The sequence below is a fragment of the Anolis sagrei genome, chromosome 11, assembly GCF_037176765.1.
Source record: "Anolis sagrei isolate rAnoSag1 chromosome 11, rAnoSag1.mat, whole genome shotgun sequence".
NCBI lineage: Eukaryota > Metazoa > Chordata > Lepidosauria > Squamata > Dactyloidae > Anolis > Anolis sagrei.
Window position 1 is genome coordinate 25,156,761 of NC_090031.1, and position 20,602 is coordinate 25,177,362.

At 44.5% G+C, this 20,602-nt stretch overlaps 3 protein-coding genes across 3 annotated transcripts in view; 2 read left to right on the forward strand and 1 right to left on the reverse strand.

Moving 5' to 3' along the window:
- Positions 1-14,742, reverse strand: part of COL26A1 (collagen type XXVI alpha 1 chain) — a 97,711-nt gene extending 82,969 nt beyond the window's left edge. The window contains exon 1 of the mRNA XM_067472050.1: positions 14,360-14,742. Within this exon, the coding sequence (XP_067328151.1) occupies positions 14,360-14,409 (50 nt within the window). The 5' untranslated portion in view covers positions 14,410-14,742. The remainder of the gene's footprint in view (positions 1-14,359) is intronic.
- Positions 1,130-7,800, forward strand: IFT22 (intraflagellar transport 22). The gene is made up of 5 exons (XM_060756981.2): positions 1,130-1,282; positions 2,776-2,855; positions 5,465-5,554; positions 6,408-6,610; positions 7,507-7,800. The coding sequence occupies exons 1-5, from the start codon at positions 1,244-1,246 to the stop codon at positions 7,653-7,655; spliced, it is 561 nt and encodes a 186-aa protein (XP_060612964.1). The 5' UTR covers positions 1,130-1,243; the 3' UTR covers positions 7,656-7,800.
- A 971-nt stretch (positions 14,743-15,713) lies between the features above and the next one.
- The window catches only part of RABEP1 (rabaptin, RAB GTPase binding effector protein 1), a 48,288-nt gene continuing 43,399 nt past the window's right edge, over positions 15,714-20,602 (forward strand). The window contains exon 1 of the mRNA XM_060756977.2: positions 15,714-15,862. Coding sequence (XP_060612960.2) covers positions 15,823-15,862 — 40 coding nt within the window. The 5' untranslated portion in view covers positions 15,714-15,822. The remainder of the gene's footprint in view (positions 15,863-20,602) is intronic.

The window sequence follows — 20,602 nt, forward strand, 5'->3', positions numbered from 1 at the left end:
ATGGCACTACCTAAAAGAATCCCAAAGCTTGTGTGACTGTGGAGCAGAACAGACAACACCGCACCTGTATGCTTGCCCACAGTGCCCTGCCTCATGCACAGAAGAACTGTTTAAGGCTACAGACAATGCCATTGCTGTTGCCCGTTTTTTGGTCGAAAACTATTTGTGTTTTATATTACTTTATGCTATGCTTTTGATACAAAATAAATAAATAATCCTTCCATGTCAATAACAGATGTTGTAGGTCTTCTTCTGAATGTGCACAGTCCACGCTATCATCAGTGTATTGGAGTTCTATAACAGATGTTGTAGGTCTTCTGAATGTGCACAGACTACGTTATCATCAGCGTATTGGAGTTCTATAACAGATGTTGTAGGTCTTCTGAATGTGCACAGACTATGTTATCATCAGCGTATTGGAGTTCTATAACAGATGTTGTAGGTCTTCTGAATGTGCACAGACTATGTTATCATCAGCGTATTGGAGTTCTATAACAGATGTTGTAGGTCTTCTGAATGTGCACAGACTACGTTATCATCAGCGTATTGGAGTTCTATAATAGATGTTGTAGGTCTTCTGAATGCGCACAGACTACGTTATCATCAGCGTATTGGAGTTCTATAGACAGGGGTTGTAGGTCTTCTGAATGCACACTGACTACGTTATTATCAGCATATTGGAGTTCTATAACAGATGTTATTGTGACCTTGGTTTTGGCTTTCAGTCTGCTGAGTTAAATAGCAGCAGCTCCCACATGGATAGCATCACATGGTGCTTCATCTGGACAGGCCAGCCTTCCATGTCTAAATATATATGTTTATGGACATAGACATTATATATTGTAAAGTTGCTCTTCACAAATGCTATAAAGACACTTAATATTACAGAAAAAAACATCATAATATACATTTGGAAACAACTCAAGAGAGAGGCTGCAGCAGCCCCGCCCCTTTCCCTCTAAACAGCCAAGTTTTAACAAGTCCCCGCCCCTTAGCAACGGCGCTAGCAAAGGTCTCCGCCCCCTAGCAACGGCCAAGCAATCTCCTTCTGCCTTAGCATCAGTCGGGACAGGATGCTCCTCCCCTTAGCAACGGCGCTAGCAACGGCCAAGCTCTCTCCTCCCTTTAGCAACCGACGTGGGCGGGGCCTCCGGGGACGGCTAGGCCCGCCTCCTCGCCACTCAGTTCGGCTTGGCGAGTTACGCGAAGCCGAGGCTCTGCGGCCTAGGCACGGAAAAGAGCAATGCTGAGGGTGAAAATCCTTTTCGTGGGCCCCAGCGAGGTGAGCGAGAGATACCACTACTTATTATATTATTATATATTGTTATTGTAAAACACTATTATTATGTTTTATTATTGTACTTATTATGTATTTTAATTGTATATTTTATTATATTATAATTGTATTACATTATTATATTTTACTACTATTATTATAATTGTGTTGTGTTATATTAAATTACATTATTATACTTATTATATATTATTACTAGCCGTCCCCTGCCACACGTTGCTGTGGCCCAGTCTGTGTATATTTGTGTATTTGTGTGTTTATATGTGTACAAGCATATTGTGTTTATGTGTGTGCTTGTCTACATGCATATTTGTATGTATACATGTGTGTATGTATGTAAACGTGTATGTGTGTATATATGTAGATTTGTGTGTGCATGTGTATATTTGTGTGTATGTATATGTATGTGTATATGTGTATATTTGTGTGTGTTTGTACATATATATATATATATATACACATTTGTGTATGAATGTGCGCATGTGTATATGTATATATGGTGTATTTTGGGTTTTTTAAAGTCTGTTCCGCTGGGGTTTTGTGTGTGTGTGTGTGTGTGTGTTTGTGTGTTTAGTGGTGATGGACACTTGTTGGACTGTTAGGTGTATTGTGTCCAGATTTCGTGTCAATTCGTGCAGTGGTTTTTTAGTTATGGTAATCCCACAAACAAACAATACATTTTTTATTTATATAGATTATTGTATTGCATTATGTTCTATTACTATACTTATATTATAATTTTATATTTTATTATATTACATAGAACTCACATGACCAACAAGATACACTAAAAGGGTTTGGTGGGCATTGACCTTGAGTTTTGGAGTTGTAGTTCACCTCCATCCAGAGAGCACTGTGGACTCAAACAATGATGCATCTGGACCACGCTTGTCATGAATCCTCAATATGCCCAAAAGCGAACACTGGTGGGGATTGGGGAAAATGGACCTTGACATTTGAGAGTTGTAGTTGCTGAGATTTATAGTTCACCTACAATCAAAGAGCATTTTGAACTCCACCAATGATAGAATCGGGCAAACTTCCCACACAGAACCCACATGCCTTCAAGGGACTCGATGGCATGAGCCTCCCTCCAGCCTTGCACACTCTCCCTCACTCGCATATGCGCACCACGCTGCCATGCGCCCAACATGCCTGCTCTCTCCTCCCCTGCTTGGAGTCTCAGAAGCAGCCCTTCCCTTGGCTGAGAGGCCAGCCAATCACAGCAGAGGAGAGTTTTTGGTGGGAGGATTCACGGTTTGTTTCCAAAAGGAAGAAAAGGACAGGTGGAGAGATCTTCAGCCTTCTCTGCCAAAGCGGTTCCTCAAACCATCAGAAATATGTGTTTCCTGATGGTCTTTGGTGACCCCTCTGAAACCCCCTTGCGACCCCCCCCCCCACAGGGGATAGCACTGTGATATCTGTGATATCTGCTTGTTTCGATTCCTAAAACGTGATTCCGTTGTGGTCATTTGTATCAGGCTGGGAAATCCGTCTTGGCAAACTTCCTGTCCGAAAGCACAGAGGGAATTGGCAGTTACATCCCGACACAAGGAGTGAGGTGAGTCTTGAGGAGGTCACTTTTGGAATGTTACTCTCGCTTTTGCCAAAGGTGTTTCCTTCAGTCAGCCAGGACCTTTTCATCAGTCAATCAGGAACTGTGGAATTGCGAAAGGACCTGCTGGAATACATCTGACCGCAGGGCTGTGCCCAGATCTGGGTGATTTGGTATTCTTGTATGCCGGATCACCCGTAACGGCATGGCCATTATTTTATTTCCCTCATTTCTCAAGTATTTCCCTCTCCTGCCCTACCTTCAGGCCTGTGTACTATACTCCTGCCCTGGTTCACGTGGCTTGCATGTGCATGTGCCCTCTGGTTTCTGTACTCCTGCACTAGTGTAGCATTGCAACCTTTCTCCACGAAAAGACTTACTTAAAAAATAGAAATATATTTATGTTAAAAAGCCCCTGAAGCTGTTTGTTGTTCCTCTTTGACTCTTTCTCGTGTTTTTCTTCTCTCACACAAGAAGCCTAAGCCTATCCCACCCCCAAATATTATAAATATACGTCTTTCTCTATCTGTATCTGTCTTTCTGTCTACTACCTATCTATCCATCCATCCATTCACCAATACATTTCTATCTATTCTGTCGATTCACCTGTGTCTCTGTCTACCAATCCATCCATTTATCCATCCATCCACCAATACATTTCTTTCTCTTTCTACATCAACGAGGGGCGTTCATTAAAGATTTCCCCTGACCCACTTCTGTGCATGTGTAATGATACAAGTCTCTATAGGTTATGTGCCAATTTATAACTCAGAACTGATAATGGTCTTGATTTGACAGGTGCTAAAGTGGTGTGAGGTTTGAGAATGGACCCAGTGGAATTATTTATTATTTACAGTATTTGTATATTGCTTTTCTCACTCCGAGGGGGACTCAAAGCAGTTTATACATGAGTAATGGCAAAATTCAATGCCAGTACAAACAATTACAATTATATACTACAATTAGTCATAAAATCAAGTTAAAAACAGTTCATCCACAAGCAATAAAACAATAATTAAAACAATAAAACAGTCTCATCCATCGAATCGCCATTCCAGTCATTGTCTTTCTGAAATGCTGCATACATTTACTTCTACTGCCCGAAGGCCTGGTCCCAAAACCAGGCCTTCTTCAAGTTCCTTTCCTTGAAAGGCCGCACAGAAGCCTTTAAATCTCATCCAACATCTCATCCAAAGGAGACGTTGGATGAGATTTTAAAAAAAGAGGTTGATGGGGAAAATTCCCCATCATCTGATGGAGTCAAGAACTGGCATCGTCAATTCAAATGCAAACAGCTCCAATTCCAGGGTGGACCTACTCTGCTATTGATGGACACACCATCCAGCGAGTGGTGGTCGCCATTTTGGAAATTGCCGCATAACCACTGGCCACCTAGCCCAAAATGAGTGTGGGGACCGAGGAAAAAAATCACCCAAGACCACCTTCGCATGAATAAAATCTCCACTCGCTGGGTTCCCCAGCTGCTCACACCTTTCCAGAATCAGGAACTAGTGAATTGAAAGCTTTCTTGACAATGATGAGGACTTTTTCAACAGACGGATCACACAGGATGAAAGCTGGGTCCATCACTCTGAACCTGAGACTCCAGTCCAGTCGATGCAATGGAACCATCCTGACTCACCGCTTCCAAAGAAGGCCCTGCCCAACTCTCGGCAGGCAAGGTCCTTCTCACAGGTTTTTGGTACCAGCATGGAGGAGGATTGGTGGATTTCCTAGCAAAGGGGACCAGGATTCCTGGGGCAGACTTGGCTTCACTGCTGCGGAAATGTTGGGAGGCCATCCAAACCAAGAGACAATATGGCATGCTCAACAAAGGTGTCCTTTGCCTTTTACAAGACAATGCTCCAGTTCACAACTCACCTGTTGCCCAAATAGAAGCATGCTTCTGTGGCTTTGAAATCCCACCACATCCCCCTGATTCACCTGACCTTGCACCATTGAACTTCCACCTCTTTCCAACAAGGAAGTTATTTGTGAAGGGCAAGCATTTTTCAGGTGATGAGACTCTGATTTCCGAAGTCACAGAGTGGCTTTTGGAGCAACCTGTCAACTTCTACAAGCGAGGTGTTCACAGTGACTTCAAAAGATGGGAGAAAAGGACTCAGAACTGGGCCAAGTTTCATTGCTCTCTGCCCACAGGAAGTGGATCCGGGGAAATCTTTCAGGAATGGCCCCATACCTATCTACCTACTCACCTATCCATTTCTTTCTCTGCTTTCCTGTATCATCTACTTATTGACCCACCTCTTTTTAAAAATATATTTTCACACTCCCACCATAAATGTAAGTCCCAGTTTCTTTATTGCACTTCCAACCATTCTGTAGATTATTTCTATTATAATAACTTGACATTATTGGAGTCATGTACCATCTCCAAATTGTATTTGTGCATTCAACTCTTTTGCGCATCTATTTGTTGCTGTATTTTAATATCTTGTTCCTCATTTCAACCTTTAGGGAGGTAAGAAATATGATGGTGATGATGTACCTGGACCCGACTTTCCAGGATTTAAGAACATAGGTCCCAGTGAATAGGAATTTGTGCTACTGAGTTTTACATGGGCATTTTGTGTCTCACTTCAAAACCGTTTTAGGATTCTTGAATTCGAGAAGCCCCATCTCAACGGGAACAGCAAAGGGGCAGGATGTCGGTTTGAGCTGTGGGACTGCAGTGGTGATCAAAAGTAAGTATCTACTCGCTCATTCTGTCAACTGTCAACAGTATTTCAGATCCAACACTAGAACAATGCAAAAGAAGCTGAACTATAGCTTGACATAGAATCATAGAATAATAGAGATGGAAGAGACCCCATGAGCCATCTAGTCCAACCTTCTGCCGTGCAGGAAAAACACAATCAAAGAACCCCTGACAAATGGCCATCTAGCCTCTATTTAAAAGCTTCCACACTCAGAGGCAGAGAGTTCCACTGTTAAACAGCTCGTATGGTCAGGAAGTTCTTCCTAATGATATCTAAATTGACAAAATCAGGGCTTGCAATTGGCTGTCAAGCCTAGAATCAGAAGCTACAGCTTGAAGACAGGATTAGGTTACAAACCTTGGTTGGTACTATGGCTGTGCAAAATTTAGATTTATTGTCGAAGGCTTTCATGGCCGGAATCATTGGGTTGTTGCAAGTTTTTCGGGCTGTATGGCCATGTTCTAGAAGCATTCTCTCATGACGTTTCGCCTACATCTGTGGCAGGCATCCTCAGAGGTTGTGAGATCTGTTGGAAACTAGGTAAGTGGGGTTTATATATCTGTGGAATAATGTCCAGTTGGAGGTAGGTATGAATGGCCACCTTGATTACCATTAAATGGCCTAGCAGTTCCAAGGTGTGGCTTCTTACTGCCTGGGGGAATCCTTTGTTGAGAGATGATTGAAACAGAAGACACGGGGGAAGGGAAACCCTTAGACTATACTAAACTCACTGCTCCTCCTTGGGTCTCAAGATTTGGGCAGTGTGAAGTTGGATTCCGACACTTATGACCCTGGTCACCCCGCAATGGGTGGCGTTTCTCTGTTGTTGTGCTTCCAGGTTCGAGACTTGCTGGCCGGCTCTGACAAAGGATTCCCATGGGGCGGTCATTGTCTTTAACCCAGATCTGCCCAGCCACGTGAAGGAGATCGAGATGTGGCACTCCTGCTTTGTCCAGCAGCAGCAGCTGCTCGACAGCCAGTGCCTCCTCATCGCCCACCACAAGCCTGGCTCCTCGGGAGACACCGAAGACCTCCACTTGCGTAAGGCGACCGGATTCGCTGCCCAGCTCAGCGTGTTCCTTTCTCTATTTTACTTTTCACTTTATATTTTATGGTATTCTTTTTCTCTAATAGATTATTAACTTTTGATGCAAAATAACAATGGATTGGGTTGTTGTGAGTCTTCTGGGATGTCTGGCCATGTTCCAGAAGCATTCTCTCCTGATGTTTCTCCCACATCTATGGCAGACATCCTCAGGGGTTGTGAAGTCTGTTGGAAACTAGGCAAGTGGGGTTTATATATCTATGGAATAATGTCCAGGGTGGGAGAAAGAACTTTTGTCTGTTGGAGGGAGGTGTGAATTTTGCCATTGGCCACTTTAATTATTATTTAATGGCCTAGCAGTTTCAAGGTCTGCCTTCTTATTACGTGGGGGAATAATAAAATCATAGAGTTGGAAGAGACCTGGTGAGCCATCCAATCCAACCCCTTTCTGCCAAGAAGCAGGAAAATTGCACTCAAAGCCCCCCTGGCAGATGGCCACCCAGCCTCTGTTTCAAAGCCTCCAAAGGAGCATCCACCACACTTCCTCCAAGGCAGAGGGAGAGTTCCACTGCTGACCAGATCTCTCTCACAGTCAAGTGAAATCTCCTTTCCTGTCATTTGAAGCCATGGTTCCCTTGTGTCCTAGACTCCAGGAAGACTGTTAGGAATGGTGGGAATTGAAGTCCAAAATACCTGGAGGGCCGAAGTTGGCCCATGCCTGTGATAAAGGCTGTGTGTGTCACTTTATAAGTGATTGCTTTTTCGAACAGTAAACCGTCTTGAAATCTAATTTTGGTGGGAGATGCAATACAAATATATATCACAACCACAGTATGTGGAGCGCATTGTCCCAAAGTTCCGATTGTAATGGTTTTCCTCTTCAACTTCAAAGCTCCTCCGCTGAACCGGCTGCAGCTGATCCATTCCTCCCTCGAAGAAGACCCCGAGGACGTCCGGATGGAGTTCATCAAGTATCTCAAGAAAATCACCAACTTGGTGAATGAGAATCGAGACAGAGAGGAGATGTCCATCATCGCTTAAAAGCAGGAGAACTATAGTGGACAGGTGAAAAAAGGACACTTTTTTGTTTTCAAATTTCCTGTTTTCAGCAACTTCACCGGTGACTTTTTTATCTTTTTTGATGGACCATCCACGGCTCTCCTGTTCAATAAAACTGAAGCTGTGACGTGAAGGTATCCTTTTTATTTGTTTTTCGGCAAGTGTAAATAAATTAGGATCGTCTTTCAGTTTGGCACATGACATTTCCATGTGTAAAGATGGCCAGGTCTACCATTAACTAGAGCAGTGTTTCTCAACCTTCCTAACGCTGTGACCCCTTAATGCAATTCCTCATGTTGTGGTGACCTTCAACCATCACATTATTTGCGTTGCTACTTCATAAATGTAATTTTGCTACTGTTATGAATCGTCATGTAAATATCTGATATGCAAAATGTATTATCATTCACTGGACCAAATTTGGCACAAATACCCAATATGCCCAAATTTAGATACTGGCGTGGGGTTGATTTTATCATTTGGGAGTTGTAGTTCTTGGGATTTAGAGTTCACCTACAATCAAAGAGCATTCTGAGCTCCACCAATGATGGAATTGAACCAAACTTGGCCATAGAACTCCCATGACCAACAAAAAATACTGGAAAGGTTTGATGGGCATTGACCTTGAGTTGGGAGTTGTAGTTCCCCTACATGCAGAGAGCACAGTGGACTCAAACAATGATGGATCTGGACCTAACTTGGCACAAATACTCAATATGCCCAAATGTGAATACTGGTGGAGTTTGGGGGAAATAGACCTTGACACTTGGGAGTTGTAGTTGCTGGGATTTATAGTTCACCTACAGTCAAAGAGCATTCTGAACCCCCCAACGATAGAATTGGGCCAAACTTCCCACACAGAATCCCCATGGCCAACAGAAAATACTGTGTTTTCTGATGGTCTTTGGCGACCCCTCTGACACCCCCTTGTGACCCCCCCCAGGGGTCTCGACCCCCAGGTTGAGAAACACTGAACTAGAGACTTTCTCCAAGTAGCTGTGCTGGACACTAAGGCACCTTATTGTGCATTCTTGTGCAATATATGCTGCCTGTACTGAAAGTGATGGGAAACATGGTAATCATCACCTCTGGAATCTGGATCATTGTTAGCAGTATTATCTGCTTGCAGGAGTTGCACACTTGCATGTTTGTTTGTATTCTGGGATGCTATTTCAGTCTTATCAGAAATTGTTCTACTCAAAAGCAATGTTTGAATCACCCTTCTTGAATGCAGTGTCCTCCAGATTTATAGGATCGCAGCTCCCATCATCTAAGTCACAGCTTCTGTAGATAATCCTAGAATCCTAGAGTTGGAAGAGACCTCATGGGCCATCCATTCTGCCAAGAAGCAGAAAAATCACATTCAAAGCACCCCCGACAGATGGTAATCCAGCCTGTGTATTATCGAAAGCTCACTACATCTGAGGATGCTTGCCATAGATCCAGGCGAAACGTCAGGAGAGAATGCCTCTAGAATATGGCCATATAGCCCAAAAAACCTACAACAACCCATCCAGCCTCTGTTTCAAAGCCTCCAAAGAAGGAGCCTGCACCACCATTAATCCATTGTAACGCTATGTCCGTAATGGTTTTCAGTGTCTATTGATTTGGGAAAGGGTTCATTGGGAAAACTGGATATTATCTTCACGGAATATCACATGGACATCAACAAATGAAACAAACTTACAGAATTTGAATGCGGTGATTAACTCCCTCTGTGACCAAGATCTTAACTCAAAACACTCTTATCTCAAAGCAAAATTTCCCATCAAAATGTTATTAATTCATTCTTGCCACCCAACCCCCCCTTTTGTGACGTGTTTATAAAATAAGAAAATGTACTTAATAAATAACAAATAATATATAATGCACATTCACATGGAACAATTAAAAAAAGAAAGCTCAACTTTAAGATGGTGGAAGTTGTGGCAAAGAAGCACAAAACAAAAAGGCAGAAGCATCCTTTTCTTCTTCCTCCTGTCTTCATTCCAACTTCCCCCTCCCCCTCTGCTTTCTCTCTCTCTCTTCATGAAGCCAAACAGACCAGGAATAAAAACCACACAAAATCAACTAATTCAAAGTTCCTCAAAGCAGACAAGAGCAAAGCAGACAGCAATCTCCCAATGCAAACAAGAACACGAGGCCCGGAGGTTGCACCCTTGAAGCTCTAAAGCCCTGGATTTTTGTCCTTGTGTTCTCTCTGGTGCTCACTCTTTACCCAAAATGCCACTTATACATCAAAGAAAAACCCAGGCCAAGTGATGGTGCGTAATTCAAAATGCTCATAAGTTGTGATACTCGTAAGTTTAGGTTCCACTGTATCTCCCTCTTCTCACATATATAGAAGATGGCTGGATTGAACCTCCCACTGAGCACTTTTTCATGTTCAATGGAAGTCTCCTGTCACTTAGAACCCTTAGACCTGGTCCTTCTCTTTGTGACAGCCCTTTGGGTATTTCAATAACCCCTCATATTTTCACCGAGTTGAACATACCCAACTCCTGCAACCTTTCCTCATATCTCTGCTTTCCCCATACCTCTTACCATTCTCATAATCCAAGTTTATCACCACACAAAACTTGAATGTCAGCAATCTCCCAAAGCAGACAAGAACACAAGGCCCGGAGGCAGCTCCCTTGAAGCCCTAAAGTCCTGTTCTCTGGTGCTTGCCTGTAACTCAAAACACTGTTCATATGGCAAAACAAAACCAGGACTGAATAACAACTCTTAACGCAAAATGCTGCTGTTATGTCAAAGCAAAACCAGGCTGAACAATGCCTCTGAAGTCAAAACGTTCTTAAGTTGGGACGCTCTTATGTTGAGGTTCCACTATATAGGCAGCTTCCAAGGCAGTTCATAGGTTTATGTTTATTTCAGCTTCGGATCAACATACGCCCCTTGACTGCCAGCCTTTAAAGTCCCATCTCACCCACCCCACCCCCCAAATTGTGTGTGTATATGTAAATCTCATGAAAAATCTCATCTGCTTTCCATTTCTCAGAGCCGTGGATCCACATGGAACCTCTTAAACATGAGGAGAGAAACGACATACTTTCCCTACCGCTCTTGAGAAGATGTTCAACTGCACAAAATGCCTGGGGTTAGGGGGTGGAGAACAAGTTATTATTGCAAGCCAACGGGTGGTTCTGTGACACAAACTCAATCAGTCGGTCTTATAGCCTGTTCTCAGGAGGATACTTCTCTCTTTCCGTTGCCTCCCCTGCCTTTTTGAACTTATTATGAGAATTTTGGGACTCGTCTTCATTTCCAAAGCAAAACAATCACCATCAGAAAGACGCTGGAGATCTATGTTTTGTTTTGGGGAAGACGTAAACACCATTGAGTCCCCAACGTGTGGTCCCATTGATTTTATTAGGACCATGTGTGTTAAGTCAGTGTTGTTGTTACGTGTCTTTGTGTGGAATAGCCCCAAAATGTCGACAGGATGGGTTTAGTTGACGTCCCCGTTGAAAGACTAAAGAGGACAATGACTGGGAGAAAGGGAATTGGGAATGTCTGTTATTGGCATGCAAGGAATCAGTGAGTGAGTGTGTGTCAAATAAGATGCATGACGCTGATTGGTTGGGCAATGCCCAAGGAGCAGGGTGAGCCTAGGACTTTTGGATACTGTTACATTTTTGTTCAGGTTTGAGCTGTGCAGGTGTTCAGAGAGCAGAGAGAGACACAGAATTTGGAATGTGAACTGATGAAAGAGTTGTCCCACATGGACAAAGAAGGACCATTTTAATCCTCTCATACAAAGACTTTATGTGAGTTGATGGGCATTGTGCATGTATTGTTTTGAACTACGAAGAGTAAACTACTTGTTCACCTGAGGCATATTTTCTTTTTCTAGCAAGGCAGTATGTGGGCTGATCAAACATGAACTGCACGTGGTTTATTTTACATTACGCCACATCTGTGACATCAGGAACGGAGTGAAACAATTTTCATTGGGAATTGCTTTTCATATATTACCAACAGCGTGGTATATTGGTTTGAATACCGGCTACAGCTCTAGAAACTAGAGTTTTAATCCCCACTTGGCTGTCAAAACCCATGGAGGACCTCTGGGGTACATATCTTGCCAGGAAAACCCGATGGTTTGTGTCCCCGTAAGTCAGAAACAGCTTCAAGGCACATAACACCGACAACAATGGTAATACTATGACTGCCCCACTAATTGAAATGCATTTTAAACAGAAAGTATGTTTTGAAGCAAATCAGGGGGCTTCCTCCCAAGCACATAAAAATTCAGTTGGCTCTCCACAGCCATAAATTCTGAAACCACGGCCTGAAAACCATTTATTAAAATTCCAAAAAGGCAAACCTTGATTGTGTCATTTTTCAAAACTGTACCATTGTATACAAGACTTTTGCATCCACGGATTTTGGTATTTATACATGGGTGGTTATAGAACTCCAATATGCTGATGACAACGTCATCTGTACGCATTCAGAAGAAGACCTACAAGCCACTCTAAACATCTTCGCAGAAGCATATGAGAAGCTCAGCCTGTAATTGAACGGGAAAACCAAAGTCCTCTTCCAGCAGTCATCAGCCAATCCCTCTCCAATGCCAGAAATACAGCTTAATGGTGTAACATTAGAAAATGTTGACCATTTTCGCTACCTTGGCAGCCACCTCTCCACCAAAGTCAACATTGACACTGAAACACAGGGTAACTCCCAGGCATTTGGATGTGCTGCAATGCTCCAGTCAGATTCCTTCCCAAGTCATCCTCAAAGCTCAAGATGCTTGTCTGCTCTCTCCAACAAGGAGACTCAAAACAGCTAGGTATCTATTATTAGTACTGATGTTGAGCCACGAGTCCTTCTACCCGATCTACATGTCTGTGTTTAAGATGGATTAGGAATCAACCATTTTTCCCTGTAAGAGGCAGTAGGAGTACCTAAAGCTTCAGAGAGCGTCTGTTCAACCATTTTAAAGATCCCTGCTTGAGCGGTGATAGCACGATCGTCAGTGTAGATCGGGTAGGGGGACTCATGGCTCGACTTCAGTACTAACAATAGATACCTAGCTGCTTTGAGTCTCCTTGTTAGAGAGCAAAAGCAGACTATAAATCTATATAAATAAAAATGTTATGTCCGTTTGTGGGATTAACATAACCCAAAAACCACTGCATGAATTGACACCAAATTTGGACACAAGACACCTACTAACCCAAGGAGTGACCATTACTAAAAAAAAAAAAAAAATTGTCATTTGGCAGTTGTAGTATAGTTCACCTACAAAGAGCATTCTGAACTCCACCGATAATGGAATTGAACCAAACTTGGCACACAGGACTCCAATGACAAACAGTGAATACTTGAAGGGTTTGGTGGGCATTGACCTTGAGTTTGGGAGTTGTTGTTCACCTACATCCAGAGAGCACTGTGGACTCAAACCATGATGAATCTGGACCAATCTTGGTATTTATATTCCAAATGTCCAAATATGCACACAGATGGAGTTTGGGGGAAATAGACCTTGACATTTGGGAGTTGTAGTTACTGGGATTTATAGTTCACCTATAATCAAGGAGCATTCCAAACCTCACTGACGATGTAATTGGGCCAAACACCCCACACAGAACCCCCATGACCAACAGAAAATACTGTTTTCTGGTGGTCTTTGGTGACCCTTCTGACACCCCCCTGGTGACCTCCCACCCGGGTTATTGACTTCCCAGGTTGAGAAATGCTGCCTTAAGGCCATGCAATCCATCTCCCTTCCCCAGGGCAAGAAAACATAACCAAAGCCCTCCTGACAAAGGGCCACCCAGCCATTCACACACACACATATATGTATATGACAGATGCAGTATCAAAGATTTGAAAGGGACAATAATATGTTACATGTTCCAGAGAAGGCAAACCAGACAATCTCCACATCAACACTGACAAAGAAACACCAAGAAATACTGTTTACCCACAAGCATAAAGATGTTATATATATTAGATACCAACACTTTCTCATTACTTTATTTTCCAGATCACCAGACTGAGCCACAACAACGCGTGGCAGGGAACAGCTAGTCACTCATAAAAACACTGAAAAACACAGAAGACACTTTAAAAAACAAAACAAAAATACATTACAATGCACATGCAAAACCACATATATACACAAACGCACATAGATACACATATACACAAATTTATACACACACACAAAACACACAGACTGGGCCACAGCAATGCGTGGCAGGGATCGCTAGTATATATAAATAAAAATGTAATGTTTGTTTATGGGATTAACATAAGTCAAAAACCAGTGGACAAATTGACACCAAATTTGGACACAATACACCTATCGGGTCAATGAGTGACCATCACTCATAAAACACTGAAAAATACAAAGGAAGGGATTTAAAAAGCCAAAAAATAAATAAAATGCATTACAACGCATGTGCATAACCACATATATATAGATATACACATAAAAAGGTAAAGGTAGTCCCCTGACATTAAGTCCAGTCATGTCTGACTCTGGGGTGTGGTGCTCATCCCCATTTCTAAGCCGAAGAGCCAGCGTTGTCCGTAGACACCTCCAAGGTCATGTGGCCGGCACGACTGCATGGAGCGCTGTTACACATAGAAAACACAGACTGGGCCACAGCAGTGTGTGGCAGCAGATGGCTAGTAATAATAATAATAATAATAATAATGTTGTGTGTTACCGTCCACTCTTTTCATCGACGTGGAATGCTCCAAAAGCGTTTGTCCTCATGACTTGGGTCTCTGTTGAAACCCTTCAGCCATTCATGGTTTGTACACATGCCCTAAACATGCTCTAATCCGGGTGAAATACAGGGATCCCATGTTTTCCACAGCGTTCCCACTGGCAAGAAGAATTCCTCGAAAGCGCCCGCTTCCCGCCAAAAAAAAGGAAAGGAAGCAAAATGGCGCCTGTCTCTCTCCCTCACGCGGCTCGAGTTGCCTCAGCCACGGTTGGCGCATGCGCACAGTCGCTCCTTCCTTCCCAGTGTGAGCTCTCTTATTGTGGGAGAACACGCCGCGCATGCGCAGAGCTCCCAGCGACGTCCCATCTCTCGGCCTGCTATACTAGCGGAACTCGGTGCGCATGCGCAGAACGCCCTTTACAAGGCTTATTCCTTTGCTATGGGTTTTGGCTAGCGCATGCGCAAGAGACCCCTCTGTTTTTCTCCTTCGCTCCGCCCCACCAGGCAAACGGAGCCAATCGCCCGCAAGCCTGTCAGGACTTAGCCCCGCCTTTTCGCCGGGCGCATGCGTAGAGCTCCCTTTCAAGTCTATTACACTGACAGAAATCACCTCGCTTTGGGAGTCCCAAAGCACCTCGCTCTGGGTAGCGCATGCGCAAGAGCCTCCTTCGTTTTTCTCCTTGGCTCCGCCCCACCAGGCAATAGGAGCCAATCGCGCGCAAGCCTGTCAGGACTTAGCCCCGCCTTTTCGGTCGGCGCATGCGTAGAGCTCCCTTTCAAGTCTGTATTACACGGTCAGAAATCACCTCGCTTTGGGAGTCCCAAAGCACCTCGCTTTGGGTAGCGCATGCGCAAGAGCCCCTTCTGTTTTTCTCCTTGGCTCCGCCCCACCAGGCAATCGGAGCCAATCGCGCGCAAGCCTGTCAGGCTTTTCGCCTAGCGCATGCGTAGAGAGCCTTTCCAAGTCTCATTTATCGGCTCCGTTCTACTTTCAGAACAAGCCTCTGGTGGCGCATGCGCAAGAGCAACCTCCGTTTTTCTCCTCGGCTCCGCCCACCCGGCTCTCGGAGCCTGTCAGGACTTGGCCCCGCCTTTCCGCCCGGCGCATGCGCACAGCTCCCTTCCAAGTCCCATCTCTTGGGTGTTATACTGTCAGAACTCGCCTCGCTTTAGGACTCGCCTGGCGCATGCGCAAATCTCCCTTCCAAGCCCCATCCCTCGGCTGTCTTCTACTGTCAGAACGCGCCTCGGGCGGCGCATGCCCAAACCCTTCTCTGTTTTTCTCCTTGGACCCTCCCACCCGGCAATCGGAGCCAATCGCGCGCCAGCCTGCCAGGTCTTGGCCCCGCCTTTTCGCCCGGCGCATGCGCGAAGCCCTCAGTTTCGCCCCATTCCTTTGACGTCGCGGCGGAGCCGGCCTCGACGTGACGGAGCGGGACGGAGGAGGCGGAGGCGAAGCTATGGCCCAGGCCGGGCCCGCCGCGGAGCCCACGGCGGATGGTGAGAGCGGGGGAAAAGGGAGGCGGGAGGCAGGCGGGCAGGCAAGGAGAGAAGTAGGCCGCAAAGCCTGCCTGCCCCCGTCAGGACTAGGCCCAACCCTTCGCTTTATTTGTTACCCCCCGCATTAGATATGTCTGAGGCCTTCCCTCTTCGTTGCTTTGACATCTCTCCCGGATCATTGTGCTCACAATGTCTGCGCCCCTGAGAGCCATCCTGAGGCGCTTAAGAAAACCTTAATAAATAATAACAACAAAGAAGCATAAATAAAATAATAATAATAATAATAATAAATAAGCACAATGAAACCTTAATGAATAATAATAAGCAACAAGCCCAACAAAACTAAGAAGCATAATAAACCTTAATAAACATACCTCGGGAAGTCTGACTTGGCCACGGTAGTCCACGCTCTGGTTACATCCCGCTTAGACTACTGCAACGCTCTCTACGTGGGGTTGCCCTTGAAGACGGCCCGGAAGCTTTAACTGGTCCAGCGTGCGGCAGCCATGTTACTAGCAGGAGCGGGACGCAGGGAGCATACAACGCCCTTGTTGTACCAGCTCCATTGGCTGCCGATTTGCTACCGGGCTCAATTCAAGGTGCTGCCGTTGGCCTATAAAGCCCTAAACGGTTCCGGCCCAAGATACCTATCTGACCGCATCTCGGCTAATGAGCCCACGAGGACTTTGAGATCGTCCGGGGAGGCCCTGCTCTCGATCCCGCCTGTCTCACAGGCACGGCTGGCGGGGACGAGAGACAGGGCCTTCTCGGTGGTGGCGCCTCGGCTGTGGAACACCCTTCCCGTGGACATCAGACTGGCTCCTTCCCTGATGATATTCCGCAGGAAATTAAAGACGTGGCTGTTCAAGAAGGCATTCGAACAAGAAGTCCAATAATTGGTAATGACGACAGGAATGGAACAACGGAAAATGATACTGGATTGCGGTTTAACAATGAGACGATGTGAATGGCTTTTTGTATTATTGATATTGATGTTGTTGATGTTGTTGATGACGATGCTTTTGTTATTGCTAGATTGATTTTAGATTGTGTCTTGTAATTTGCACCCTGTCCTCTCTATGTTGTACACCGCTGTGAGTCGCCCCCGGGCTGAGAACAGCGGTATACAAGCACAGTAAATAAATAAATAAATAAATAAAATGATCTTAAATAATTTAAGTAAGCACAATAAGACCTTAATAAGTAATAAGCACAATAAAACCTTATTTATTTATTTACTATAATAATAGTAAACCAATTCAGGTTCTTACCTACAAAGCCCTGAACCGTTTGGGACCCGCTTACTTGCGTGACCGCATCTCTGTATACGAACCCACACGATCTCTTCGATCATCTGGAGAGGCCCTGCTCTCGATCCCACCAGCATCGCAAGCACGATTGGTGGGGACGAGAGAAAGGGCCTTTTCGGTGGTGGCCCCTCAACTCTGGAACTTACTCACTAGGGACATCAGGCAGGCCCCAACTCTGGCAGTCTTTAGGAGGAGCTTGAAGACGTGGTTGTTCCAGTGTGCCTTCCCAGAATAATGATCCCATAACACTTTGTCCTCCGAAGCACTTTACATTTTAGGTCTGCTTGTACGTTTCCACAAACGCCCCATCACTTTTTCGCCCATTCTCCAGCATTATTTTCAATTTTAATTTTACATTTGGCCTTCCCACAGTTTTAATTGTGTGTTGTCTTATTGTTAATGTTGCATATCTTATTGTCCATGTTTTTTTTTAAATTTTAATTGCTTGTATTGTTATTATTGTGTGTATTGTTGTATTTGGGCTCAGCCTCATGTAAACCGCTCCGAGTCCCTTGGGGAGATGGTAGCAGGGTACAAATAAAGTATTATTATTATTATTATTATTGCATGCTGGTCGCTTATTATTGCGCTGTGCTATTCTGCTGCTGAGTACGCATGCCCAGTGTGGAACACATCTAACCACACTAAAACAGTGGACGTGGCTCTTACTGAAACATGCCGCATTATCACGGGGTGTCTGCGCCCTACACCACAGAAGAAGTGACACTGTTTAGCCGGTATTGCACCACCTGACATCCGCCAGGAAGTAGCAGCCGGTAGTGAAAGGACCAAGGCAGAGACATCTCCAGCTCATCCCCTGTTTGGGTATCAGTCAGCAGGTCAACGACTTAAATCTAGAAATAGTTTTCTAAGATCTACAGAGACACTCGCTGGAACACCTCAGCAAGCGAGAGTCCAAAAGTGGCAGGCTCAAACCCAGAACCTCAACCAATGGCTGATACCAAATGACAGACTTCCTCCTGGGCACATAGAGGACTGGGCGACTTGGAAGGTGCTGAACAGACTACGCTCTGGCACCATGAGATGCAGAGCCAACCTTCAGAAATGGGGCTACAAAGTGGAATCCTCGACATGCGAGTGCGGAGAGAAGCAAACCACTGACCACCTGCTGCAATGCAACCTGAGCCCTGCCACATGCACAATGGAGGACCTTCTTGCAGCAACACCAGAAGCACTCCAAGTGGCCAGATACTGGTCATTTAATCAACTACCTTGCAAATTCTGTGTTTTGTCTGTTTGTTTGCTTTGTTCTCTTAGAAATGTAATATAATTTGACTGGTTGTCCTGACACGACAAATAAATAAATAAATATTATTTATGCCCCTGGGGACTCAGAGCGGCTTACATGGGGCCAGGCCCAAACAACAATTACAATAAAGAAAATCAAAACACAACTGAAAACGCAAACAATAAACAACATCATAATTACATAAAACATATGAATACATAACAATATAAGAATTACGATAGACACAGGCACAGAGACAGTGGGCGGGCTACATATAATTATTAAAAAAACTAATTAAAACTAATTAAAAACTCAGACAAGATAAAACAGAGAAGCAGATAATATGCGGAGTAGTACTCATTATGGCGGGGGTTGTGGAGTCAAGCTTTCCCACAAGGAGGGGACATCTATTCCAATGACAGAACTTTAAGCTAAATAGTCATGTGAAATTGTATACCTACTCATCAAAGGCACAGTGGAAGAGCCAGGTTTTAAGGTTCTTCTTAAAAACTTCTAGAGAAGGGGCTTTCCTAATTTCTCCAGGCAGTGAGTTCCAGAGTCAGGGGGCCACGGTGGAAAAGGCTCTCTCCCTTGTACTTAGCAGGCGAGCTTGTGACACTGGCAGTGGTGAAAGCAGGGCTTCCCCAGAGGATCGGAGGGCCCAAGATGGTTCATGGAGGGAGATACGGTCATGAAGGTAGGCGGGTCCTAAACTGTTTAGGGCTTTGTAGTTGATAACCTGCACCTTGAATTGGGACCGGAAAATAAACGGCAGCCAGTGGAGCTCCTTAAACAGGGGGTTGACCGCTCCCAGTTATTAATCTGGCTGTTGAACGTTGGACAACTTGTAATTTCCGGGCCGTCTTCAAGGGTAGCCCCACATAGAGAGCATTACAGTAATCCATATTTATATACCGCCTTTCTCAGCCCGTGGACGACTCAAGGCGGTTTACAGAGGCAAGATTCAATGCCTAAACAACATAAAACATTTAAAAACATTTAAAATATTAACATATAGTATATAATCATAATAAGGTCAATAAAACATTTCTGTCTCCTAGTTAAAAACAAAGGTCCAAACCTTAATAAATAATAATAATATTTAATAAGCACAATAAAACCTTATTAATAATAAGAATAAAAGCCCTAATAAATAATAAGCATAATAAAACCTTAATAATAATGATAATAATAAATAAGCATAATAAGTCCTTAAATAATAATAAGTAAGCACAATAAAGCCCAGTGTGGAACACATCTCACCACACTAAAGCAGTGGATGTGGCTCTTAATGAGACATGCCGCATTATCACGGGGTGTCTGCGCCCTACACCACTGGAAAAATTACACTGTCTAGCCGGTATTGCACCACCTGACATCCGCCGGGAAGTAGCAGCCAATAGTGAAAGGACCAAGGCAGAGACATCTCCAGCCCATCCCCTGTTTGGGTATCAGCCAGCACGTCAACGACTTAAATCTAGAAATAGTTTTCTAAGATCTACAGAGACACTCACTGGAACACCTCAGCAAGCGAGAGCACAAAAGTGGCAGGCCCAAACCCAGAACCTCAACCAATGGCTGATACCCAATGAGAGACTCCCCCCTGGGCACACAGAGGACTGGGCGACCTGGAAGGCACTGAACAGACTGCGCTCTGGCACCACGAGATGCAGAGCCAACCTTCAGAAATGGGGCTACAAAGTGGAATCCTCGACATGCGAGTGTGGAGAGGAGCAAACCACTGACCACCTGCTGCAATGCACCCTGAGCCCTGCCACATGCACAAGGGAGGACCTTCTTGCAGCAACACCAGAGGCACTCCAAGTGGCCAGATACTGGTCAAAGGACATTTAATCAACTCTCATACTCACAAATTTTGTAATCTGCTTGTTTGCTTTGTTCTGTTAGAAATGTAATATAATTTGACTGGTTGTTCTGACACGACAAAAAGCACAATAAAAGGGACCCTGGTGGCGCAGTGGGTTAAAGCGCTGAACTACTGAGCTTGTTGACGGAAAGGTCGCAGGTTCGATACCGGGGAGCGGCGTGAGCTTCCGCTGTCAGCCCTAGCTTCTGCCAGCTTAGCAGTTTGAAAACATGCAAATGTGAGTAAATCTAAGCTCTTCGGCTTAGAAATGGAGATAAGCACCACACCCCAGAGTCAGACATGACTGGACTTAA